Genomic DNA, 27,945 nt, shown 5'->3' on the forward strand with positions numbered 1-27,945 from the left:
GGTCCTGTCTCACTGGGTGTGACTGGTGGAGAGCAGTTGCAGACATGGATTAGCGACCCAACACATGAACAAGCGACAATGTCACCGTTGGTATCTCAATGAAGTGGCCACTCGCAGCTGAAACAGACACATTTGCACACAGTGTTCAGCTGTTATTATCCATGTGAACTGACTGTGTAACTTCCCCTGATTGTATCCAGTAAGGACAAGATAAAATCAGTTAAATAGTAAAATAATAATAAAAAAATAATAGTAATAATATTAATAAAGCCTACAGCACACTCACTGGCTTGCAGAATGATGTCCCTGTTGACTATATAATCCCCCGCTGATATGATCCCTTTGTTTTTGGCTGCGAGATCTTCACACACTGCTCATCCACGCGCTGGAACAGCATCTTCTCTGTTATGCAGCGAAGTCCCGCAGTGTTTCAGGGGTGTGCATCTTTTAATTTGATTTATGCGCCAATAACATTGTAAGTCCCTTTGGCTATTCTCTTGTCCCCCCCCCCCCCCCCCCCACCACTCGGTGGATCTGCACATTGACCTGGCAAAGATACATTCTCTGTCCTCCTGCGTTTTGGTTCTGATGGACAGATGTCATCACATTTCCATGGCACGGCATTTAAAGGAAGGATTTTCTCGGTTTACAGACACATGAATGCTGTTGGAGCTGGATTTGAGCAGAGTGCCATTTAATGAAAGCAAGTCATCGTATTTCCTCAGTGATTGTGTATCGTCCTCACAACAAGCACGTCAAAGAACTCCGATCACACATACTCAGAGGAAGGGAGAGAGACAGAGAGAGTTGGGGGGACAAGACAGAGAGAAAGAGAGAGCCCTCCAGATTTTAAAAAAGCTGGCAACAGCTCTGTCACTTCCAGAAGTGGATGTTCCTCTCTGATCATCTCTGCTATTTTGGTGTGCTTCCATGGCAGATTGTGTGTGGCCCATTACCCCCCCCCCCCTTTTTCTCTCATGAATGTCTTATGTGAGGAGTCTGAGCAGTGACATCAGTGACTCATATGAGAGAAAACTGGGAGGAGCCTTGTCACCTCACTAGAATACAAACACAACGCCCTGTGAGTTATGCGAGGGAGGAGCGCCACCCAGCAAAATCAAACAATTTGTCTCGCAGTTGGCTTTGGCAGGATGAGATCATATCCTAACTTTGATGAGGGGGGTTGGACCAGCTGTCTGTCTGGGTGGTTCTCATTCTGGACCTGAGAGTGTTCTGTGACCAGACAAATTGCAGCTCGCAGCAGACTGCGCTCAGCTGTGATTGTTCGTGGCACATCTGTACAGTTTTTTTTTTTTTTTTTTTACAAACAAGGTGACGATGATCAATCTTAAACAAGTATCAAGCATTTCTTCAACTGGACTGAACCTCTGAGTTGTGTGAAAGCATCATCTGGGTCCAGATCAAGAATGTAAAAAAAAAAAAAATCTAAACCAAGGAGGCTTGATGTGTTATTCCGCAGTATCCGTTCCATCAGTGCAGTAACTTCATGGTGACAGTGCTGCTGGTTTGTCTTCACTCTGACAAATGTTGTTCTTCATATTATTTGCTTCCTTGCAGACATGTTGCAGCAGTTGGTGATTAAAGAAGAAATCCTCCCTGAACAACAGGAGTTGAATCTGAGTGTCGACCAGAAGGATGTTAAACAGGAACAAGAGGAAGTCTGGACAAGTAACAAGGGACAGCAGCTTCACTGGCTGGACACTGAGAAGACTAAGTTCTGTTTTGCTCGTGTCCCTGTGAAGACTGAAAATGATGATGAAATACCACAGTCATCACAGGTTCTTCAAAACTCAGGTATGAATTGATCAAAACTCTGAAACATCTGTTAGTTGGAGCAGGTGTTCCACTGCTATGAAACTATTTAATTACTATGAATATGGAAAAGGAATTCTCCCGACCACATATAGGAAAAATCGACCCAGGATGCATTGCGTCAACATTTGAGGCCTCATGTACAAAGACTTGAGTGGATTTTCTACTGAAACATGGTGTACTCCAAAACCCAGAAACTGGCGTATTTACAGAAATATCCAGATGTATCAAAGTGTGTGAACGCATGAATTCAAGCACGTTCCCTTTTTACGCCCCTAAAAATGTGCAAATGTTTGTAAATTGGCCCTGGGAGCTGGGAATCCCCTGTTTGACAGATCAGTCAACATGAACACAGAAAAGAAAGTACACAGAGTGGAGCTACAGATGACACGCAGCGATAGTTTCTTTTGGTACGTCAAATGAAATAAATGTGAACTGGTAAAAAATGTTAGTGGGAGCGCGCGTGTGTGTGAGCTCAAAGCGGCGCACACACACTGAAGTATTAAAAAAAATAAGGTACGCCGACTGACAGTGTGACATTCACAACATTACACTTGTTTTAATACTGAACACAAGGAGACAATCAGGGGCCTGTTAACCCTCTGGGTTCTGAGGGTATTTTTTGGGCAGTTCACTCGCCTTGCATAAATGTTTTATTATTGCTGTTAAAAGCTCACTCTGCATCCCACAATCAAGTGGTATGTCTCTTTTTTTCAGGACATCCTGTACTTTGAAAATATATATTCTGTAGTGGTGTTTTATAAGTGTAATAAAGGTTTACAATCAGAAATAAAGGAAAAAATAAAGCAGAAAATAATTTTCACACACATTTATTCAAAACACACATCAAACTATAATCAACTATTTTGATACTTTATCTAAAAATGCTTATAATCGGGTGAACCCTGATGGAAATCTCTTTGTGGTGTGTCGGTGATGTATGTATGTGCAAAATAAAATAAAACCTGACTCCAGGTATGTTTTTGATGAGAATATAACATCATAACTTTGTTACAAGGAAGGTCAAACGTTGATGTTACGTGATAAAGGCCTTTTAATAATAACTCACTTAAAGAAATAATAGCAAAACTCACATGTAAGTAAAAAACAAAAAAAGATAATAGATTACTAAAATAATCATGAGTTGCAGCCCGAGTTTGTTTTACGAGTGAGCATTTTACCGATTAAATGTGAATACGCCAGTTTTGAGTTTCTCAGTGAGCATGAATTTTCAAAATGGGTGACAGTGTTACTTTATGCACAGCAGAACAACGTCCAATTGCTTCAGGCCCAAATTATGTATTTTATTGATTGTACAGCCAGCGACGAGAGGGGTGGACCAGTGCTCACTCAAAGCCTGCCCACAGGCGAATGACGCAACCGACAGGCGTGAAAAAACTCACGCATGCGCACGAAGGTTCAAGCTTGGCTGAGGCAATCGCACATGATTCAAATCCATGTAGTTTTAAAAAAATAAAATAAAAAGGTCGGATAGTTTTCTAACAGACCTCGTAAGTTTGATTTTAATTCGATTTTCCTTTTTCTTTATTTTTTTCCAAATTAAGTGCTTTACTCAAATTACACTCTTAATTCCAAATTCTGGCCTCACTGTTTCTTTGAAAGAAAACTTACATTTTGTACCCAACATATGTCCTTCTAAACATCTGTTAACTGTTATCAGTAATACACAACATGATTATCTTCTGGCATTTGCATATCATCATAGCAGGTTTGTTATGAGCACGTTATCGGTCTTTGGTAAAAAAAAAAAAAAAAATTTACACGACAAAGTGATCCTCTACCTTCTTGCTGTAAGGCGTCAGTGCTAACCACTAACCCACTGCGTCGCCCACTGTTCTAAATCATATAAATTTGTTTCTTTGCAGACATGCAGCAGTTGTTGCTGATTAAAGAAGAAATTCTCCCTGAACAGCAGGAGGGGAATCTGAGTGTTGACCAGGAGGACATTAAAGAGGAACAAGAGAATCTCTGCATCAGTCAGCAGGAGCAGCAGCTGGAGGAGGCCATCAGTAAGTTCACTTTCACTGCTGTCACTGTGAAGACTGAAAATGAGGAGGAACAAACCCAGTGATTTACTGGGTTTCTCATTGCAACTGTACAAACATTGTTTTAGACTTCAATGTGTGGAAACACCTTTAGATTTCTTTCCAATATATTTTTATGTCCATAAATTGTCTCTTGCACACCCCCTCACAGCTGTCTCAGCAGTTTTGGAGACCAGGTTCTAGAGTTTCAAAACACAGCCTTGAGAGTTATCAGAGGATTGTCGAAGCCAAAGTGATGAGAGTGCAGAGGCTGAGCCTGTAGCCAGCAGCTCATCTGTGCACAGACTTTATCAGACGTTGCTCCTCTTGTGGCCCCGCAGCCAGAACCACTCGAGCATCTGACCAAGATGACTGTGTCATACCACGTAGACGCTCCACCTTTGGCCAGATGGCCTTATCTGTCAAGGGTGGTCATTTTTAGAACACCATACCATCCACTGTTAGGGACTGTCCTATTTTAGTACTTTTAAAAAACTCCTCAAGGGATGGTTGATGTCCACCCAAACCTGCCATCATAGTAGAACCTTGGACATTGTGTAAAGGGCTGGGAGTGGGAATGTGATGCAATCTGTGTTATAGCAGCGTTGCTGAGTGCACTGCTGTTTATTCTGATTTTGTGTGTTCATGTTTTTATTATGAGTTTTTTTGTTTGTTTGTTTTATTATTTTAGTAATTTGCCTGTACCATCTGGCAGGGGGGCTGACAATGAAAATCAGCCCACGATTGCAATTGTGTACATTTACATTCTTATTTTTATTTCTTTTTAAAACAAAATGTTCATTAATGTACATTGTCCCTCTGACCAAATAAAATTAAACTGAGCACTGACAGCAGAAGCTGATGGAGAGTGTGCAAGAGACCAAGTGGAATGGAAGTAAGAGCAGGAGCGTCGGCGGTGGGTACAAGTTGTTGTAACATGGTGAGGACAGGAAGAGAAATGGTGTTGGGGTTATTTTAAAGGAAGAGTATGTTAAAAGTGTGTTGGAGGTTAAGCGAGTGTCTGACAGGGTGATGAGTATGAAGTTGTAAATTGAAGGGGTGATGATGAATATCATCAGTGCATATGCCCCACAGGTAGGTTGTGAGATGGAGAAAGATTTCTGGAGTGTGTTAGACGAGGTGGTGGAGCGTGTGCCCAAGCATGAAAGAATGGTGATAGGAGCGGACTTCAATGGGCATGTTGGTGAAGGGAACAGAGGTGATGAGGAAGTAATGGGTAGATATGGTATCAAGGATAGGAATGGGGAAGGACAGATGGTAGTTGATTTTGCAAAAAGTATGGAAATGGCTGTGGTGAATTCCTACTTTAAGAAAAGGGAGGAGCACAGGGTGACATATAAGAGTGGAGGAAGGTGCACACAGGTGGACTACATTCTTTATAGGAGATGCAAGCTAAAAGAAATCAGACTGTAAGGTGGTGGCAGGAGAGAGTGTCGTTAGACAGCATAGGATGGTTGTTTGTAGGATGACTTTAGAGGTAAAGAAGAAGAAGAGAGTGAGAGCTCAACAAAGGATCAGATGGTGGAAGCTGAAGGAGGAAGACTGTTGTGTGAAATTTAGCGAGCAGGTGAGAGAAGCACTAGTTGGAGAGGAAGCAGTTTTGGACAACTGGAAAAGTACTGCAGATATGGTGACGGAGACAGCTAGGACAGTACTGGGTATGACATCTGGACAGTGGAAGGAAGACAAGGAGACTTGCTGGTTGAATGACGAGGTCCAGGAAAGCATAAGGAGAAAGAGGTTAGTGAACACGTTTTGGGATAGTCGGAGAGATGAAGAAAGTAGACAGGAGTACAAGGAGATGCCGTGTAAGGCGAAAAGAGAAGTGGCAAAAGCGAAGGAAAAGGCATATTGTGAGCTGTACAAGACGTTGAACAGTAAGGAAGGAGAAAAGGACTTGTACCGATTGGCCAGACAAAGGGACAGAGCTGGAAAGGATGTGCAGCACGTTAAGCCCAGGTTACACATAGACTGTTTTGTCGGCAGGTAGTATGTAGACCGAAGTTCGCGGTAGTTCCGGCTGTTTTCGCGGTGGAAAGGGCAGAGCATTTCGCCGGCGTTTTGAGCGCCGTACTAGCCACAAATACGCGAATAAAACGCCGCTAAATCCGCCGAATAAAGCATAGCATCTGGCACACGTCAGGCAACAGGGGTTAATACCCAGTTCTATCCTTTACAATTGCAGGTTAAGATGCGCGTGAGAACAGCGGTGTTCTGCTGCCGCCGATAATGCCCTGTGTACCGCTGGATTTATCCAGGCAAATCCTGCGTTACTCCAGGAACCTTTGCATATAGGCACCGCACCCAGAGTATAATAGGCTGAAGCAGCTGTCACTGCAGGGGGAGGGAGCTCACCTCTCAGCCTTTTCTTCTCCTTCCTTTTCCCCTCCTCAACGTGTTGCTCGTCTCCACCACAGGCCTCTTCTCTGCTTCTGAACCAGACCTCTTGGTAAGTCCTTGCCGCTGCCAATTTTCTTTTAGGAGGCATATTGGAGCTTCTCTGCAAAAATATCTGGAGCTGGCCGCGAGTGAGAGGCCTGCATGCAGTGCGCTAGAGTTTTTATACTGACCGCCGCCTATCGGCCGTTTGGAACGCCGTTAACCGGGAGGTGGCGTTTAGAACGGTGTACTGTCCGCTAGCGCCGCCGTTTTGTGTGCCTCTGTCGCCGGTTAAAACTCCTTTGAGGACGCTGATGTGGGCTCTATCGCCGTTTTACACGCCGTTGGTTAGGGATACAACGCCGGCCGCCAGTTATGGCGGTGTAAACTGCGGCACTACAGGAAGGGGCAGGATGAAACGGCGATTAAAAAGTATCAAACGCCGTTGTTCGCATTGTCTCCGTCTTCACACAAATTCTCCGGGAGCGCTCCCGGAATTATTCGACATGTTGAATAATTTTTTCGACGATTCCCAGTAAAGCCGGAACTAAGCCACGTCCCTTAGTGCCAGCGTTGACAACGGCATTTGATCCTTAAGATGACCAAAAACTCTTCCGGGATGCTTCCGGGAGCTCTTACCGTCTATGTGTAAACGGGGCTTTAGGGTGGTAAAACATGCGCATGGTAATGTGCTGACAAATGAGGAGTGTGTGCTGAGAAGGTGGAGGGAATATTTTGAAGAGCTGATGAATAAAGAAAATGAGCGAGAGAAAAGGCTGGATGATGTGGTGAGAATAAATCAGGAAGTACAAGAGATTAGTAAGGAAGAAGTGAGGGCTGCTATGAGAGGATGAAGAGTGGAAAGGCAGTTGGTCCAGATGACATTCCAGTGGAGGCATGGAAATGTCTAGGAGAGATGGCAGTAGAGTTTCTAACCAGATTGTTTAATAAAATCTTAGAAAGTGAGAGGATGCCTGAGGAGTGGAGATGTAGTGTGCTGGTTCCTATTTTCAAGAACAAGGGTGTTGTGCAGAGCTGCAGTAACTACAGAGGCATAAAGTTGATCAGCCACAGCATGAAGTTATGGGAAAGAGTAGTAGAAGCTAGGTTTAGAAAACAGGTGAAGATCTGTGAGCAGCGACATGTTTCATGCCAAGAAAGAGCACTACAGATGCAATGTTTGCAACTCAGGTCCAAACAGTAATTTACAACCAGATACCAGTGGCAGGATTTCAGATGACAGCTGTGAATACAAACAGACCCAAGAACTTCATTCAGCTTGTAACTGTCAGACACTCTTGTAGCAGCTGATCTTGGGGTGACGCCTTTCTGGTGTATTCATAGATGCTCCTTGTCTCATCTTGGATCGTGTCTCTGACACTCACTAATCCTTGTCCTCCCTCCTTCGGCTGCTCATTGAGCCTCAGAGTGCTAGAATTTGAGTAGAAACCTCTGTGCATGAGGAGTTTTCATGTCTTGACATCACTGGTATCTATCTCCTCCTGTGGCCAAATTATTTTTTTTATCTGGGTATCTGATGATTGGTAGAACATATGTATTAATGGCTTAGTTCTTATTCCTACCATTGAGCTGATTTCTCAGCACCTGTCTGACCTTCTTGGAAGTATTTGGCTGTGACTAACTTTGCATCTTCATCATGGTTCTGATTGGCTTGTGGGATTCCTCGGTACTTGTTGCTGTCCTTTATGTCCACTATCTCTCTCTTCACTAACTCACTCACTCACTCATTCAGGAAGCCACACATCTGAGGACCCCACATTCATCACCAGAATGTAGGCTGTACCCCGCTCCACCTGTACCACGACAGGAGACACAGGCAGGCCAGACTACAAGCTCAAACAGGGCCGCACCACCAGAATACCACTCTGAACATGTGGCTGTAACAAACTTCATCACCTCACCTGGAATCCAACAAGCTTCTCTCCCATGAACCTTAACTTTACCTGCTCCTCAGCCAGCAATAGCAGTAGCTTCGTGACACCTTTGAAACGCCTGTGTGACACGCTCAGGGGCCTCGGACACCACCAGTAAGTCAAACAGGGCAACCCCATGCTGCCCAAACAGTTTCCCATAACACCTGTGGATGACATTCATCCCCAGGACCCTGGGAATCTGCAGAGACATACCAGGAGAATCCTTCACCAAGATGCCACATGCTGGCAGCAGGTTAGGCCTCAGGTCCGTGGTGGAGAGGAGTGAGGCAGCGGATTGATGCTCTGCGGACGTTACTGCTGCTTTGCTTTGAGGTTTATGGTCGCTGTGGATGTTTTGTCACCTTGATGATATGGCTGAGACTGGGTGACGCAAGGGTGCCCTCAGGTGTCTAGTTCACGAGATTTTGATGTTTTAGATGATGTGTAGACTCCTAATTTTATAGCTTCCATTTTTTTAAATGAAAAATATAAACCAGCACTAATAAATTCCACTTGTACTGATAACCACTCCTACTGCCTCTTTCTGCCAAGGACCTGTGCACTTGGATTTGAGTCTAGAGTTCCCTGGGCTAAACTCCCAGGGTGGTGTCAGAAGTTCTACCTATCATTAGCAACACTGTTGATTATTGGCACCATTTCCCCAGTCCACTTCACCACACACCCGAAACTTTTCCACCCTAATGCCGCGTTCACACCGGGTGTGAAAATTTCGCTGTGAGAATTCGCCCCAGTGCATCATCAAATAGGAGGAGCTTCCATTCCACTCACCGGCTCCGGTTGTCAATCAAGTTAACATGACGGACCTTGATCAACAGGAGCAAGTTGTTGTGGAAAGCTGACAAACGTCATGAGACGTTCTCAATTCGGGGAGTACCATTATTTGCTGCAGGAGCTGCATCTGGATGACGGCCGCTTTCAGCGGTCCTTCCACCTCTGCAGGACCCAGTTTGAGGACCTCCTGTCCCAATCACGCGGGCACATGTAAACAATAAAAAAAAAAAACAATCCGCTGCTTGCTGTGGGGCTGCTCCTCGCTCTTCCCCAAAAAACTCTGTCATAATTGTGTTTAGAAACCAGTCACCATTTGCTTTATTATACATCAATGTAGTTAATTATTAAAATAATCTTCACGGACGATTCGCTTGCACGCGCACGTAAGAAAAAAAAAAAAAAAACGCTCCCCTTGCTGTGGGGCTGCTGCTCGCTCTTCCCCCAAACTCTGTCATAATTGTGAAATAAAGGACAAAAGGGACATAAGTTCTGCTCCCAGGCTGCTACCAGAGACAGGACATGTTCACATCCAACTCAGTCAAACTCCAGACATCTCCACGTCACTACATATCCAGTCCCTGATTGGTCATCACGGCACGACAAGACGAAAAAGTTAAGATTTTTCAACTTGGGGAGGAGGGCAACACAACGTGACGCGATACAGTATCACGCCACAAACGCGGCGATCGCTCAAAATCGCTTCACTCGCATCCATCGTGTCGTGCTGCGTGGCTTGGCGCCACAATGCGTCCTTCCATAGGGATTTAATGGCAACCTGTCACTGCTGTTGCTCGCGTCGCTCCCGGTGTGAACGCGGCTTCAAGGTGAGGCCAAAATCAGAGAGGAAATCACTTCCACAGAAGCCAACTGCTGCTTTGTCCTGAAAAAAAAAAACCACAAACACAACTTAGCACAACAACTAGCAACAATTCTATTTTTAACAAAAAAGCAAAACAGAACACACCTTGTCTCAATTTGCATCACACTTCTGACACCAAAAAGTGCCAGAGCAGACAATACGAGGTCTGTTAGAAAAGTATCGGACCTTTTTATTTTTTGCAAAAACCTGATGGATTTGAATCACGTGTGCTTGCATGAGCAAACCTTGAACCTTCATGTGCATGCGTGAACTTTTTCACGCCTGTCGATTGCATCATTTTCTGGTAAGCAGCCTTTGTGTGGGACGTGTGCTGTGTGCTCACCGGATTTTAATTTCAAGGAAAAAGACGGAACGACTGGAGCAGCGCCGCATCAAATTTTGCCAGAAACTGGGCGACAGCCAGGTGGAAACCATTCGTATGATTCAGACGGCTTTCAGTGACTTTTTAGTCGTGTGACTATTCGAGAAATTGTGGAAGAGGTGGGCATGTCACAGCATGTCCTGTGAGACTTCAACACAAAGACGCTTTTGCGCCGCCGTCTGCAGCAGCATGAATTTCACAGCCACTCTTTTCATGGCCAAATCTTCTGTCACAGTGGAATGTACCGAAAAAGTGCTGATGTCCACCTCTTCCGCAATTTCTGGGACAGTCACACGACGGTCACATATCACCACAGTGTTCACTTTGGAAATGATCTGGTCATTTCAGCATGTTGATGGCCTACCGGAGCGTGGCGCGCTCTCCACCGTTGTGCGGACGTCTTTAAACCAGTTGTACTGCTCCTTAATCTGGGTGATGCCCATAGCATCGTCACCAAAAGCCGTCTGAATCATCCGAATGGTTTCCACCTGGCTGTCACGCAGTTTCTGGCAAAATTTGATGCGGCGCTGCTCCAGTCGTTCTGTCTTTTTCCTTGAAATGAAAATCCGTTGAACGCACAGCACACGTCCCACACAAAGGCTGCTTACCAGCAAATGATGCGCTCGACAGGCGTGAAAAAAGTCACGCAGGCTCATGCAAGCACATGTGATTCAAACCCATCAGGTTTTTGCAAAAAATAAAAAGGTCCGATACTTTTCTAACAGACCTCGTATTCAATGATTGAAACAGCCAAAACTCATGAGGGGAGTAATAAGTCGTACCTCTGAAAACACCCAGGGAATTCTCCATTCAAATTAACTCCAACTCAAGACAGACAGGTTCGTTCACAAATGAGAGACAGAAGTGGTTCCAAAATAGAAACGTTTATTAACAACCTATTTAAAAATCGCTAATTTCCTAAAGTATAGTTTAAAAAAAGAAACATATAAATTATCAAGGGAATGTTCACATCATGCTTAATTCCTTCAACAGCATGGGGGGGGGGGTACCTGCCCCCACAGGAGCAGGAACCACCGGCAAGGATGGCACAACAACAACTGGGTCTACCGGTGGACTCAGGCTGACTTACAACCTCTGCAGCGTCTACTTGAGGAGCAGGTTGGGTCACTACTTCTGCCAGAACAGAAGTAGACACTGGGTCCTCAGACCCCAACACCAACCACCCACCATCAAACAACCACTTGTCCTCTGGCTGCAACTGCTCTACAGGGGATGGAGAAGGCACCACAACCCCATCAAGGGAATCAAACCCTACCACAGCTTTCAACAGGCACAGATGAACCTGTTTGGCTCTGTTTGAATCATCCCTAGGGACGATGGTATGAACCATTCCCTCATCCTGTGGTGCCCTCAACACGCGATACATCACTGAGGATCACTGGTCCTGGGTCTTATGGCAGCCCCTACTCCAAAGTCTCACAACCAAACCAACTGGCCCTCCATCAAAGGAACAGCACGGCGACACTGATCATGATCTTTCTTGCGACGCTCTGCATCAGTCTTCAGCTGATCTCGAGCTCCATCAAAAGCCATCTTCAAGCGAGTCTGGTGCTCCTGGACCCATCCATGACAAAGCCAACTGGCTCCTATGCCATAAAAGCCACACAACTGCTGAATCAATACGGTCTCAAAACTCCATCCCTAATCAGAGTGCATCCAAGCTGCAACTACACATCTCAAAAACCATTCCGTAACCAAAACCTGAGCTCCTGTAGCGGCTCACTGATCATGAGTAGGGACTATCCACATGTATTTCATGTATTTACTGAAGACGTCAGTCACCACAAGAATGTCTTCTACTCCGCCATGGCTAGGCTTTAAAATGGTAAAATCAATGGCAAGAATCTCACTAGGCCGGGACGCCAATAGGTGTCCCATAGGGCCACGAGCTGCTGGTTGAGTCCCATTGGCCTCCTGGCACCTCTCACATGCCTGGTACCACTTTGACACCTCAACAAACATCCATGGCCAGTAACACCACTGATGCAAAAGCTCCAAGGTCTTCTCGACCCCTTCATGACCATGCCCTTGATGAAAGTCAGTCATCACTTCGGCTTTTAATGCCGCAGGCGACAACAACTGCAACATGGCCACAGCCCCATCCGGCGTGAAAACCTGATGACCCGTTCGTCTTGCTATATGAGGTGGTTGGTGTGACAGAGGAAGATACAGAGGACAGGGAGAGATGGAAACGATTGATCTGCTGTGGCGACCCCCTAACGGGAGCAGTGGAAAGAAGTCCTTTCTGGAATTATTTTATGTCACAAGGGTCCCTTTATTCATGATTAGCGTTCACCACAGCCATCTTTCATCTCTTCAGCATTCTACTAGCAATGAAAATAAATACCATTAATGATTCAGCAAGAACAAAAACAGTATATTAAATGACCCTGTTAACAACTACATGTAATTAATTATGAGCAGCTAAGCTTCTAGAGGCAGGGCTATGACATCATCGCCTTCTCTAAGTTCACAAAACACATGTAGACTGGATGGGCATACTCCCAGGCACCCTCCAGAATCCTGGAGGGTGCCTGTGTCCCTAACCCGCATTGTTCCTCTTCAATCAGAGGTTCGACTACCAGCTGAACCCTCCTTTCCAGCATCCTGGAGGAGACTTTTCCAGGAAGGCTGAGTAGCGTGATGCCCCTGGAATTGGTGCACCCTCTCTGGTCCCCTTTATTAAATATGGGGACCACCACCCCAGTTTGCCACTCCTTAGGCACTGTCCCAGACCTCAACACAATGTTGAAGAGACATCTCATCCATAGATAGTCCCTCCATACCCAAGGCCTTCAGCGTTTCTGGACAGATCTCATCAATCCCCAGGGCATTGCCACTGCAGAGTTGTTTGACTACCTCATTGACTTCCACCAGGGAAATTCCAGCTCTGCCCCTACTATAGATGGTGCTCCGGTCAGATGCAGGAGTTCCTCAGTGTTCCTTCCAGCGGCACATTACATCCTCAGTTGAGGTCAACAGAGTCCCATCCTTACTGTGGACAGCTTGGATGGTTCCCTGTTTTCCCCTCCTGAGGTGCCTCACATCCACCAGAAGCACCTTGGTTCTGACCAAAAGTCTTCCATGGTTGCTCTGAACTCCTTCCACATCAGAGGCTGTCAGCCTTTGGGCCTGTCGGTACCTTGCAACTGCCTCCGGAGCGCTCAGAGAGAACATATCCCGGAAGGACTCCTCCTTCACTTGGATGGCTTCCCTGACCACAGGTGTCCACCACGGTGTTCGAGGGTTGCCACCCCGTGAGGCACTGAAGACCTTCATGCCACAGCTCCCTGCTGCAGCTTCAGCAGTGGAAGGTTTGAACATTACCCATTCTGGTTCAATGCCCCCAACCTCCACAAGGATGCTAGAAAAGCTCTGTCAGACAGTGGGCTCCTCCAGACGTTCGCAGTTCACCCGCACTGTCCGTTTGGGCTTACCAGGTCTGTCCAAAGTTCTCCCCCACCCTCTGATCCAACTCACCACCAGATGGTGAACAGTTGACAGCTCTGCCCCTCTCTTCACCTGAATTTCCAGAACATGCAGCCTCAGAACAGATGAGACGATCACAAAATTGATCATTGATCTTCTGCCTAGAGTGCTCTGGTACCATGTACACTCATGAGCATCTTTATGGTCAAAAGATCCAGCGCAGTGCAGATCCATCCCGGTGACAAACAACGCAGGCTGTTAACATCGGCGATCGTCAAGCTGCCCATAAGCCGACCATGGGGCCTAAGAAGGTTCTGACAGCGGAGGAAGGTGACGATATTAAAAAATCTCTGGACTTTCTATCAGAGGAGATTTCTGTTGTGAAGCAGCAACAGAAATCAATCATGGATCTGGTGGAGGAGGTGAAGGCATTATGGCTCCAGAACGCCGAGAAAGACCGGCATCTGGTGCAGCTGGAAAATAGAGTGGCTGAATTGGAGCAGTACACCAGAATTAACGACGTCATCATCACAGGTCTTCATATCAAACCACGGTCCTACGCACGGGCGGTAACAGATGAGAGCGGAGGGGAGCCCAGTGAACAGGAGGTCAGCTCTGTGGAAAAACAGGTTGCTGATTTCCTCCTATCTAAAGGTATAGAAATGGATTTAAATAACATTGAAGCGTGCCACCCTCTGCCCTGGAGAAATGACGGTGATAAACGAACCGTCATCATGAGATTCATCAACAGAAAACACAAAACAGCACTGTTAAAACAAGGAAGAAAACTGAAAGGGACAAACGTATTCATCAATGAACATCTCACCAAACGGAATGCCGACATCGCCAGGAAAGCACGCTTCTTGAAGAAACGGGGAAAAATCCAGCACACATGGACTTCAAACTGTAAAATATTCATCAAACTGAACGGATCACCAGAACAAGCAAAAGTCATGGCAATAAGGAACATCGAGGAGCTGGACAAATATGAACAATAGTGTTTCTTAAAGCGAGGATCTGGACAAATATGACCAATAAGGTATGAGGACACAAACACATCACAACACCATGACACAGACCAGAGGAACCTATTCATCTACTACCTATTCATCTACATCTGGAGACAAGAAGGATATAACTCAAAGGATTGCTGATCATGGAAAAGTAGAACTGAGAACATTTAAATACACAGACCACAATGTACTGGACTTGGAGCACGATATAGACCCGGACAATAATTTCTTCTCAAATATCAATGACAGTTGTTGCTATTATACAGATGAACAGTTTAATCGGATCATTAGAACGGATAACAAATTATCAATAATCCATTTCAACAGCAGAAGTCTATATGCAAACTTTAACAACATTAAAGAATATTTAAGTCAGTTTAAAAAAATATTTAACGTAATTGCTATATCAGAAACATGGATCAATGAAGATAAAGGAATGGATTTTGAACTGGATGGATATGAATTTAATTGTGTAAACAGAAAAAATAAGAGTGGAGGAGGAGTGGCTGTGTATGTGGATAAGAACATGGATTATAAAATAGTAGACAATATGACAACTGTGATTGATAACTTATTAGAATGTATAACTATTGAAATATGTGAAGAAAAAAGCAAAAATGTATTAGTCAGCTGTATATATAGAGCACCAGGATCTAGTATTGAAACATTCACTGACTGTATGGGAAAAATGTTCTCAAAAACTAATCAAAAAACTGTGTTCATTTGTGGTGACTTAAATATTGATCTGCTCAATCCAAATAAGCATAAAATAACAGATGAATTTATCAGTATAATGTACAGTATGAGTTTATATCCAAAAATCACCAGGCCAAGCAGAATTACATCCCATAGTGCCACCTTAATTGATAATATATTCAGCAATGATATTGAGAATAACACTGTGAGTGGATTATTAATCAATGACATTAGTGATCATCTACCAGTTTTCATCGTTTATAATAGAAACCATCGGCGGAATCAGCCAGAGGAGAAAATAAAATACAGGCGAGTGCGGACAGAGGAAAACATGAACACACTAAAGAAGGATTTACAGGAGCAAAACTGGGAAAAGGTATACAGTGAAAGTGATGTTGATAGTGCATATGAAACTTTTTTACAAATATTTACATCATTATATGATAAAAATTGTCCAATTAAACAAGACTACAGAAAACAAAAAATCCAAGCTCGACCATGGATGACGAAAGGGTTACGAAATGCATGTAATAAGAAAAATACACTGTATAGAGAATTCATAAAACTAAAGACTAAAGAGGCAGAAAATAGATATAAGAAATACAAAAATAGATTAACTAATATTATATGGGTATGTAGGAAGGAATATTATAGTAACATATTATATAATAACAAAAACAATATTAAAGGAATATGGGATATATTAAATAGCATTATCAAAAATGGTAATAAAAAACAGAGTTACCCTCAGTATTTCATTGATAATAATGTCAAGAAGGAAAATAAGGATGAGGTAGTCAACGGTTTTAATAATTTTTTTGTAAATATTGGACCAAGCTTGGCAGAAAAAATTCCCGATTCCCAATCTGAGGATTGGGATAATAATCTTATAGAAAGAAATCCCTGTTCAATGTTCCTCACAGCAGTGGATGGAAATGAAATTATAGACATTGTGAATAATTGTAAATGTAAAACATCTACCGATTTAAATGAAATTGATATGGTGGTGGTAAAACAGGTCATTGAATGGATTGTAGAACCATTAACATACATCTGTAACTTATCATTTCAAACCGGTAAATTTCCCAATCAAATGAAAATAGCTAAGGTTGTGCCGCTGTATAAGACTGGGGATAGACACCACTTCACAAATTATAGACCTGTTTCTTTGCTTCCACAATTTTCCAAATTATTAGAAAAGTTATTCAATAATAGATTAGACAAATTCATAAATAAACATAAATTACTTACTGATAGTCAATATGGATTCAGAGCACATAGTTCAACATCACTTGCATTAATAGAATCAGTTGAGGAGATTACAAACGCCATAGACCACAAATTACATTCAGTTGGAATATTTATAGACCTTAAAAAGGCTTTTGATACAATTAATCATGACATATTAATCAATAAACTTGAACAGTATGGGATTAGGGGGTTGGTGTTGCAGTGGGTGAGAAGCTACTTAAGTAACAGAAAACAGTTTGTGAAGTTGGGGGAATATACATCATCATGCTTGGACAATGCTTGTGGCGTCCCACAGGGGTCAGTATTGGGTCCAAAACTGTTTCTAATTTATATAAATGATATTGTCAATGTTTCCAAAATATTAAAATTAGTATTATTTGCAGATGACACAAGCATTTTTTGTTCAGGGGGGGATTTGCAGGAGTTACTGAGGAGGATCAGTATAGAAATGGGAAAATTGAAAATATGGTTTGACAGAAACAAATTATCATTAAACTTAAGTAAAACAAAATACATGTTATTTGGCTATTGTAATACAGACATACAGGTTCAGTTACAAGTCGAGGGGGTAGATATTGAAAGGGTACATGAAAATAAGTTTCTGGGGGTGATAATAGATGATAAGATAAACTGGAAGACTCATCTAAAACATATACAAAGTAAACTGTCAAGAAGCATTTCAGTTCTAAACAAAGCGAAACATATTCTGGACCACAACTCACTCCGCATTCTTTACTGCTCACTGGTTTTACCATATTTACAGTACTGTGCAGAGGTATGGGGTAATACTTATAAAGGTACAACACAATCACTATCAGTAATGCAGAAAAGAGCTATAAGAATTATTCATAATACTGGCTATAGAGATCATACAAATCCACTATTTTTACAATCCAAATTCTTAAAATTCACAGACTTGGTTCATTTTCAAACAGTACAAATTGTGTATAAAGCAATAAACAATTTACTTCCAGCAAATATTAAAAATATGTTTTTTAACAGATCAGGGGATTACAGTCTGAGGGGGAAATTTAATTTAAAGCATCAGTGGGCACGAACAACATTAAAAGGTTTCTGTATTTCTGTCTGTGGGGTGAGGATGTGGAACAGATTGAGTGGGGCTCAAGCAATGTCCAAGCATGAACCAGTTCAAACAGCGGTACAAAAATATGTTTTTTTCTGGGTATAGGGAGGAGGAAGGGTAATGAGGGTTAGGGTGTTTTTGTTTTTTGCTTCGGCTTGTAAATATATAGTATTTTGTATGTAAGTAGGTATGTGTAGGTGTATATTTGTTTGTGTATATATATGTGTATATATGTATATGTGTATGTATGTTGATGTGTGTGTGTATATATATATATATATATATATATATATATATATATATATATATATATATATATATATAATATATTGATATATATATATATATATATAATATATTGATATAATATATTGATATCGGTTTAGGTGTGTAGGAATCTATGTGTATATGTGGCAAAGGGTATTACTGGTTGTGGGGAAGAAGGGGTAGGGATAAATAAGCTGATGCTTCACCCTACCCCTTTTCGGACATGTTGGGTACACAGTAGGAACTTTTTTGTTGTTGTCTTTACTGATCTATCTTGTAATTGTTGTTGTATCAAATGTTCAAAATAAACAGTTTTCATTCATTCATTCATTCATTCATTCAAACATTGTGTTTGTTATGGACAGTCCATGACAAGCACAGATGTCAATTCACAAACGACCGTTTGGGTTTAGATTGGGGAGGCCGTTCCTCCCAGTCACAGCTCTCCAGGTGTCTCTATCATTGCCTACATGTGTGTTGAAGTCCCCCAGCAGAACAATGGAGTACCCCACGGGAGCCCCATACAGGACTCCATTCAGGGACTCCAAGAAGGCCGAATACTCCAAACTGCTGTTCGGTGCATACGCACAAACAACATTCAGAGTTTTTCCTCAGCCACCCGAAGGTGCAGGGAGGCAACCTTTATATGTACTGTGGGGAAACGCCAACGTAGCGGTGCTCAGCAGGGGACTCGTGAGTATCCCCACATCTGCCCGGCACCTCACACCCTGGGCAACTCCAGAGAAGAATAAGGCCCACCCCCTATCAAGTAGAGTGGTTCCAGAGCCGAGGCTGTGCATGGAGGCGAGGCCCACCAGATGTAACTGGTATCACTGCACCTCCAATCTCCGGCTCCTTCCTCCACAGGGAGGTGACGTTCCACACCCCCAGAGCGAGCTCTTACCACCTGTGTCTGGTCCATGGAGGCCCTCGACTTTCACTACCACCCATGGGACAGCGTACCCAACACCAGCGGCTCCTCCTTTGGGTGGTGAGCCCACAGGGTGGACCAAATGTACTGTTAAACACAAATACTACATCATGTATTTTTTGTGTTGATTTTATATCTCTCTCAACTCATAAAGAAGTCATCCAAAGCATAATCTTGCTCTTTAAAAAAATAATAATTTTGATAAATCCATAAAATCTTTGGAGTTGAATATTTCTGATTGCAACTTCCATGTGTGAAAACACCTTAAACCTTTGTTTGTTTCAAATAATTTTTATGCACACCATCAAAACTTTTCTGTACAACAAAAAAATGGCAGCTATCATGTGCCACCACTTGAGGGAGCAGGAAGGAAGGAGAGCCTTGCTACGGGAGCGGGTGTACCGGGACCGGAATAATCCGTTGGAGATGTTTACATTCGCTGAGGTTCAACAGTGATACCGCTTCCATCTTCCGACAATTCTCTAAATCGTGGACATGACAGCTACAGCCATCAGCCATTATATGCGAAGGAACAATGTCCTGCCAACCCTTATTCAGATTTTGATTGTGCTGAAGTTTTCCATCTGTGGAACCTTTCAGCAGGTTATCGGTGACACCATCCACGTCTGCGAGTCGAACGTGTGCCGAATTGTAAGGGATGTCACTTCAGCACTTATCCTGCACATTGGGTGATCTGTCCAGCTACCTATTGAGGGACACTGTGATCTCCTCCCATCTTTTGGCAGCAAGGGCCGATGTTCCTTTGAAACACTCAAGAGCTCCCCTATGTTGCTCATACGCCTCCATTAAGGAGAGCTTTCTCTACTTTGGAGAAGGCAGGATCCTTTTTCCAGGAGTGCTTCTCCTCTGATGTGGTAAACTCAGCTATGGTTGTAGCAGACGACCAACCCAGAAGTAAACATAACTCTCATTCATTGGAGGCGTTTTGTGCCAGCGACACTCGTGAGGCTGCTTATGCCCATTAAAGTCATTGACTAACCTGAGATGGCTAATCTACAAGTTTAGCCATCTATGTGAAATGAGACAGCTAATGTTGGGCGATTAACCTTTTGGCGCAGTCACACGGGGATAACTGAACAAAGGGAAGAAAAGTCACAAATCATCCTGTACCTTTCCCATCACAGAAAAGCCTGCGAATCAAGAGTGCAAAAAGGAAGGAAACAAAACTGAAACGAACAAAAGATAAACGGAGCAAACATCGACCTTGACGCTTTAAACAAAATCAAAATTAAACATTCACAATGACGTGATTGACAGCGAGTATGAGACCAAGTGCAGCCAAAGTTGTACTCATGTCCACAGCACTTGCAGGTGTGGGATTTGGTTGTCTTGACAACAGGTGAGAGATGTTGTTTGTCTTCAGAACATCAACGTGTGAACACGCAGGCCAGCCATAAACATTTGGAACGTGTGTAAATACTTAAAGGAGTTAATAAAATGTTCTTACCACTATTGTTTCTGCTGGATGAAGGTTTAACGATGTCCCCGAAAGTTAAGGCAAGTCCAGATTTCTTGTTTCATTTGGGCTTCAGTGTCCTTCATTAGTGCCATGTGACCGAGGCTTTAGTCGACTAAGTAAGTTTAGGAGACTAAAAGATGAGACCGTTTTATGAAACCGGGTCCTGCTGGACATTTCCACTTAATCAGTTCCATCAGTGCAAAAACTTACTGTCATCAGGTCAAACTCACCACTCTGATACTTTATTTTAATGAGTTTTGTTCTAACATTTATTGTTAATTTGTTTCTTTGCAGACATGCAGCTGTTGTTGGTGATTAAAGAAGAAACTCTCCCTGAACTCCAGGAATGGAATCTGAGTGTTGACCAGGAGGACATTAAAGAAGAAGAGAAGCTGTGGATAAGTCAGCAGGGAGAGCAGCTTCAGCAGCTGGAGTTGGCAGATCTCACCACGTTTGGTTTCACTGCCGTCCCTGTGAAGAGTGAAAATGATGATGAAAAACCAGAGTCATCACAGCTTCATCAAAGCCAAAGTGATGAGAGCACAGAGGCTGAGCCTGTAGCCAGCACCTCATCTGTACACAGAACACTGACAACAGAAGCTGATGGAGAGGATGATGGAGAACCACAACCAGACAGCAACTCAGGCCCAAACAGTCATTTACAACCAGATACCAGTGGCAGGAGTTCAGACAGTTCTGAAACTCAAACTGACGATAGTTATGACTGGAAACAGACCAGTGGACTTTCCAGAGAACAGTCACGTTTTACCTGTCGAAAAAATATCAGTATTGTTAGTTCAAGCAAATGCAACATTACTGAGGCAGAATTGATGTATTCTCAAGCATCTGGACCCATGAACAATTCAGAGCAATGCAAGGTGAGGCAAGCAAGCGTGAAACCATTGAGCTGTTCTGATTGGAGTAAAACACAGAAACGGAAAACAATTCAGACAGGAAAGAAATCATTTGACTGTTCTGAATGTGGTCGAAGATTTGGACGAAAGAGCAACCTGAAAAGACACATGATCATTCACACAGGATACAAACACTTTGACTGTTCTGAATGTGGTCGCAGATTTGGACAAAAGGGCCATCTGAAAAGACACATGATAATTCATACAGGACAAAAACAATTTGTCTGTTCAGAATGTGATCAAAGATTTGGACAACAGGGTGAGCTGAAAAAACACATAATTCACACAGGACACAAACAGTTTGGCTGTTCTGAATGTGGTCAAAGATTTGGACAAAGGTGCAACCTGAACAAACGCATGATAATTCAGACAGGACACAAACAATTTGGCTGTTCTGAATGTGGTCGACGATTTGGACAAAGACGCGACCTGAACAGACACATGATAATTCACACAGGACACAAACAATTTGGCTGTTCTGAATGTGGTCAAAGATTTGGACAAAAGGGCACACTGTTAAGACACATGATAATTCACACAGGACAAAAACAATTTGTGTGTTCTGAATGTGGTCAAAGATTTGGACAAAAGGGCACGCTGACAAGGCACATGATAATTCACACAGGACAAAAACAGTTTGGCTGTTCTGAATGTGGTCGCAGATTTAGAGAAAAGGGCCACCTGAAGAGACACATGATAATTCATACAAGACATCGATATCATTCCAGTTGTGATGGGAGCAACAGGCCTGATGAAGAAGAACCTGAAGAAATACCTTGAGGCAATCCCCGGTCACCCAAGTGCACATGAGGTGCAGTTGTCTGCGATTAAGGGAACAATCACCATCTTGAAGAGAGCCCTCGGATACAATGCCAGATCTGGTTAGGATAACTATAGAGCCTAGGGTGCAACTTTAGACCCCAGGTTTGGGGCCCATTGCATTCTACTAAAAAGACATCAAAGATAAATGAAAAACCAAAAGACACAAACAATTTGGCTGTTCTGAATGTGGTCGAAGATTTGGACAAAAGACCACCCTGAAAAGACACAGTAATTCACACAGGACAAAATCAATTTGTCTGTTCTGAATGTGGTCGCAGATTTAGAGAAAAGGGCCACCTGAAACCAGATTGCATTTCAGAGCTTCGAGAATTTAAACATTTTCGTGCAGGTGGTGTTGGGGGGTAATTTTGGGTTACAGCTTTTTTTTTTGTTTTTCACCACTTTCATCCCTGAATATGTCAATTGTGAGTCACTTTTGTGCAGATTAAAGTCACTAACTGGGACTCCTGTCTTGTTGCGAGAAAGAAAGGAGAATCGTCCTCCGTTCTGTTCACACAGCTCCAAACGCTGCACGGCTCTCTGCCGAGTCAATTTAGAACGATAGAGTCTAATCGGAATTAATAACTTCAACGCAACACGCCGTTTAAATCAAATGCCACCTCTTTCCAAACATTGTAATACAAACAAACTGCAATCGATCAAAACGTTTTTCCTCCCAAAACGAGACGTCCTGCGCTGATGTGCAGCAGCCGGCTGAGTTCAGCTCAGAGGTACGGAGAGACATTCATGCCAAAATGTCTGAAAGGAGTCCAGCAGCTTAACTCCAGTATGTATAAGAATCGTTCAGTCTATGATAAAAGCATGATATGTGGTACACATATAGCCAAAGGCATATCGAAAAGATTTGGATATGGAGGCATCATGAATTTTTAACATGGCGCCCATGGCAGCTATTTTTTTAAAAATGCCCGCCGTTTTCTTATGAGTGATGGATATAATGTGACACTACACAGAATTCGATTAATTAATTACCATAAGTGCTTGCTAATGTGTTTTTTTGGATTAGACATTTTCATTAAAAATTCAAAATGGTCACCATTGTTTCCAGACTGGTTAGATATGGATAAACTCTGTCGAATTATACATTTTTCGTGATGCATAACTTGAATTAGCAAATGTAGAATTTCTGAGAAGCTTTGTTCTATCTCACAAGACATATATTAAGTAATGCCAAAATCTAGGGTCTATCACAAGGAAGACTATTCACACTCGCCTTCACAGAAGCAGAGGGCAGTACATTGTAACTGAGCTTTTTTGCACTTGCAATGCCCAACACAACCCCTCTTACATTTGCAAGAGACAAGTTCATAACTGGACTGGCCTGCATCTGGTAGGCATGTCCAGAAGGGTTCATAGTCTCCCTCAGATGTCTTTGACCAACCCCATTTGCATGGTGAAGGTAGTTCTAGTGTTGACACCAGCACTTGACCCCACACGTGACCTCCTTGGTATACTGCTCTCTTGACATGCTCTTCCAGGGCAACCTTGGTCGGAGGGATTGATTCTGCATTGTGCGTCTTGGCGAATAACTTCCTTCTTGCCGTATCTATTTCTGTGCATGTGCTGGTTCGGTCATAGAGTAGGATAACAAACCTCTCAATTGTGGCCATTACCTCTTGTGGTATCTCAGTTGGGGCTGAAGACAATTTCAACAGGGCATGCGTAAGCTCAGGAAACACAGTCCATACAGCCCACGCAGTCTTTTTCCCATGGCCAACAAAGCTTGACACAGTGTCGCAACCCGTCACTGCATGGAACAGTGGTAGCGCATGTGCTTTCTCAGGTCCTAGCCCTGCTGCAATTTCATGGGCTGCTAAGTATCAGAAACTCGTTCCAGTTCCGAAAGCCAACCAAAGCTTGTCTTCTGGTTATAGAGTCTGAGCCACTGCCACAGCTAGCACCACAACATCAGTATCTACTGTTTTAATCATGATCTTATGATGGCCATTTCTGGCTGCATGGGCTACATGTAATAACATGCGAATATCGGCTTCCTCGTGCGAACAAGGAGCAATCGAAGACCTATCTGGGAGTGGTGGCTTGCTAAGGACTTCTATGTCACTAGTGATAACAAGCTGTTTGTCCTCCTGCAGTAACGATGTGAGAAGAGCTTTTGAGAGAAAGGCAAACAATTCTGTCTTATTGCTGTCAACTCTGAGAAAGTTTGGCCAGTTCCTGGGAATGGCTGCGTCACCTACCATACGTCTCTGAATCCCAGTTCCAGTGTGTGGGCATGCAGCATCAGTCCCACGTATAATGGAACTGGTGTCTCCTGTGCAGTATTGTGTCGGACAAAAGCAGTTCTGTCTGGTGCCCACTTGTGCTTAACACTGTTGAATTTTAGCAACTGAGCAATTGTAAGTGCTGCAGGAGATGTTGCTTCTTCCATCTGGTCTTTGATACTGGGTCCCTCTAGTACCATGTTAACAAGGGTAAGCAACAGCTGTGGCACAGAGTCCTCTTGGCAGTGTTCAGGAAAACCATTAAATGGTTTTGCCTCACCAAACGTGACGGCGGACTATCTGTGCAGCACGTGCAATGTGCATAGCATCTTCATTGTTATCCTGCTCACAGGCTTTGACAAGAGCAGTGCCGATGTCATCTTCAAAGGCCATCAGGACATCTCTTCCCTTTGTGTAAGCTTGCATATCTGGGAACTCAGCAAGAAGTTTCTCTTTCAGCCGTGTAGAGTTATTTCTGCTCTCAACCTCAACTCCTAACTGTCCCATTCGTGACTTGTAGAGCTGGGAAATTTCCGCTAGTTTGAATACCGGTGCTGACCCATCATGTCTGGTCTCCTCGATGTAAAGCACCAACTCAGCAAAAACAACACCAGAGGTTGATGCTGCATGTCCCTTGCTATTACCTTCAAGACCTTCCAGGTTAACCTTTCTGGCACGATTATAGAGACCTGCTAGGCATCTGGAGTGATACTTAGCTTCAATTGCCACCATGTCCCCAGCACTAAGTCATCCAAGTAATTCTGTGTCTTGAAGCAGGGTTGCAGCAGCATGCACCTGATTGTCTACTTGAAATGATGCAGCCTTGTGAAGTCCTTCATTGCCAGCAGGCTGTCTGCAGAAGAAACAGATGTCCTGTCTCATTTCAGGATTCCGACTTGGTTGGGATCTTCTGAGTTTGGATTCTGACTGTTGATCAGGACTTTCACTGCATGCTTGCTTTTTTGCGCTTTTCAACATGGTTTCATTGTACTTCAGCCTGCATGTATGATGATATTGAGCTTTGTTCACAACCTGCTTCAATACCATGACCCTCATCCAGTCTTCCAATAGGAAATGTTGAAGGGAGCTGGCCAAGTTCATTGAACTGGATTAAATGCTCTGCAAGTGAAGTATATCCACTCCCCTTGTCTTCTCGCTTAGTCTGCAAAGGACATCTCAATGCCTCTGTTGTGTGCTCTTGGCAAATAATACAGAGCTTCCAGTCAGTCTTGGCTGCACAAGAAGTTGATGGTCCTTGACCATCAAAATTCACAAGTTGTAATTTCTTTGACATTTTCTCAACAAAAAAAAAATGTTTGCAGTAAAGGCCGAGGGTTTATCCTTTTACCACCGTTTACTACCAGGGACAACAATAACACATTTGTGTATGGGATACAACTAGGTTCGGACAAGAAAATTGCCCTACACCTAGCTCGATCGTTCATCCAATGCCATTCCATTCCTGTGCGATCTGTACACCATCCTGGTAACAATATGAAAGTCATATAAAGCCCCATTACCCTTGGCTCGGCTCTCCCGCGCTGGCTCATCCTGTCCATTCAGGTGCGGCTATCTAACTACATCTAAATTAATAAATTATTAAGTAGATGTGGAGTTAACATTAGATAGCATTTAGGAAACTAAATTACACTACCACTAAACTATCACCACAACCAGCACATTACAGAAAATATGGCATTATTAAGACTAGAGGAGTGTATTGAGCTGGCACTGAACCCCATGCTGAGTTTCACAGCAGTGGTGTCACCCGGGGTCCCCTGGCTGTGCTTTGACATCCACTCTATTACATTTCCATTCATTGAATGGTTCAGTTCTTGCAGATATGGGGATTTTTACTTTATTGTTCAACATTTTAATTCCAGTAAAATGTATAATAGCTCTATTTACATGCAATTATACATTTTATTGTGGGCCATATGGCTGCCATTTTGAGAGAAACAGTGGTCATGTTCAGTTGTGAGGTAGAAGGATGCTTCTGGCCAATTTTATGTTCAGAAATTGATTTCTGCATCATAAACAATGACTGATTTGACACCAAGATCATACATATCAGACCGTCATACAAGTGACGGCTGCCATCTTGGGAAATGGCGGCCATCTTCCCTGCACTGTTTCTTTCTCTTTTTGCTCTGTATGCACCACTCTGCATTTAATCATTAGTGATCGATCTCTGCTCCCCTCCACAGCATGTCTTTTTCCTGGTTCTCTCCCTCAGCCCCAACCAGTCCCAGCAGAAGACTGCCCCTCCCTGAGCCTGGTTCTGCTGGAGGTTTCTTCCTGTTAAAAGGGAGTTTTTCCTTCCCACTGTAGCCAAGTGCTTGCTCACAGGGGGTCGTTTTGACCGTTGGGGTTTTACATAATTATTGTATGGCTTTGCCTTACAATATAAAGTGCCTTGGGGCAACTGTTTGTTGTGATTTGGCGCTATATAAAAAAATTGATTGATTGATTGATTGATCTTGAATATGAAATGACAACTTTTCAATTATCCTATAGACATTTACCAAGTACAATATATGGTAAATATGTCTAAAATATCATATTATGTCCGTCACTCATAAGAAAACAGGCGTTGCTGGTGGCCATTTTGAAAAATGGCTGCCATGGGCGCCATATTGAAAATTCATAATGCCTCCATATCCAAATCTTTTCGGTATGCCTTTGGCTATATGTGTACCAAATTTCATGCTTTTATCACAAACTGAACGATTGTTTTGGTTATCTGCTGCACTAAAATGCTTTTAACAAAAACTACAGATTTTATTTTTATTTATATCCAGAGATCAAGGAGATCAAGTACACAGAAAATTCATAAGCGGTATCGATAAGGGAATCGATAAGGAATGGGATCGATAAGCGGAATTGATAATGGCATCGATATCGATAAAATCTTATCAATACCCTTCCCTACTAAAGACCAGTTACTGATAGACAAAGCTATCCTGGATTACTGCAAAAAAAGGCAGAGAAACCACAGCATGGCTTGGATTGATTACAAACAGGCATTTGACAGCGTGTCACACTCCTGGATCATGAGGTGCTTAGAACTCTACATCATCAGTGAGGAAATAAGAGCTTTGCTGAGAGCACAAATGAACAAGTGGAACACCACCATCACCCTAAAACACACAGAGGGACAAATAATAGACATATGAGTTCAGAGAGGGATATTCCAGAGAGACAGACTCTCACCACTTTTATTCTGCTTAATCATGGACCCACTCAGCAAGATCCTGAAGGAGTATGACATTGAGTACGTGTTAAAGATTTTATATATATATATATATATATATATATATATATATATATTTTTTTTATCACTGTTAAACATTTGTACCTTTGTCTTTGTTCTGTTATTGTGCTGTTATGCACCTGTCTTTTTCTGCTTTAAGACTTCTTCTGCATGACAACAGTGGGTGTGTGTTTCTTCCAATGTGCCTGTAGGCAGTCCAATCCAATGTTTCTGTATCCAAGCTTTTATATCCTTGTTGGATTGCTGGATCAGAGCGTTTTTCAATTGTTGTTCAT

General features: G+C 43.0%; 1 protein-coding gene across 1 annotated transcript in view; it reads left to right on the forward strand.

Moving 5' to 3' along the window:
- Nucleotides 1–1,425: 1,425 nt before the first annotated feature.
- Nucleotides 1,426–27,945, forward strand: part of LOC117531544 (putative uncharacterized protein DDB_G0271606) — a 336,411-nt gene continuing 309,891 nt past the window's right edge. Inside the window, exon 1 of the mRNA XM_034194664.1 lies at nucleotides 1,426–1,815. Coding sequence (XP_034050555.1) covers nucleotides 1,581–1,815 — 235 coding nt within the window. The 5' untranslated portion in view covers nucleotides 1,426–1,580. The remainder of the gene's footprint in view (nucleotides 1,816–27,945) is intronic.

The sequence above is a fragment of the Thalassophryne amazonica genome, chromosome 18 (assembly GCF_902500255.1).
Source record: "Thalassophryne amazonica chromosome 18, fThaAma1.1, whole genome shotgun sequence".
NCBI classification, from domain to species: domain Eukaryota; kingdom Metazoa; phylum Chordata; class Actinopteri; order Batrachoidiformes; family Batrachoididae; genus Thalassophryne; species Thalassophryne amazonica.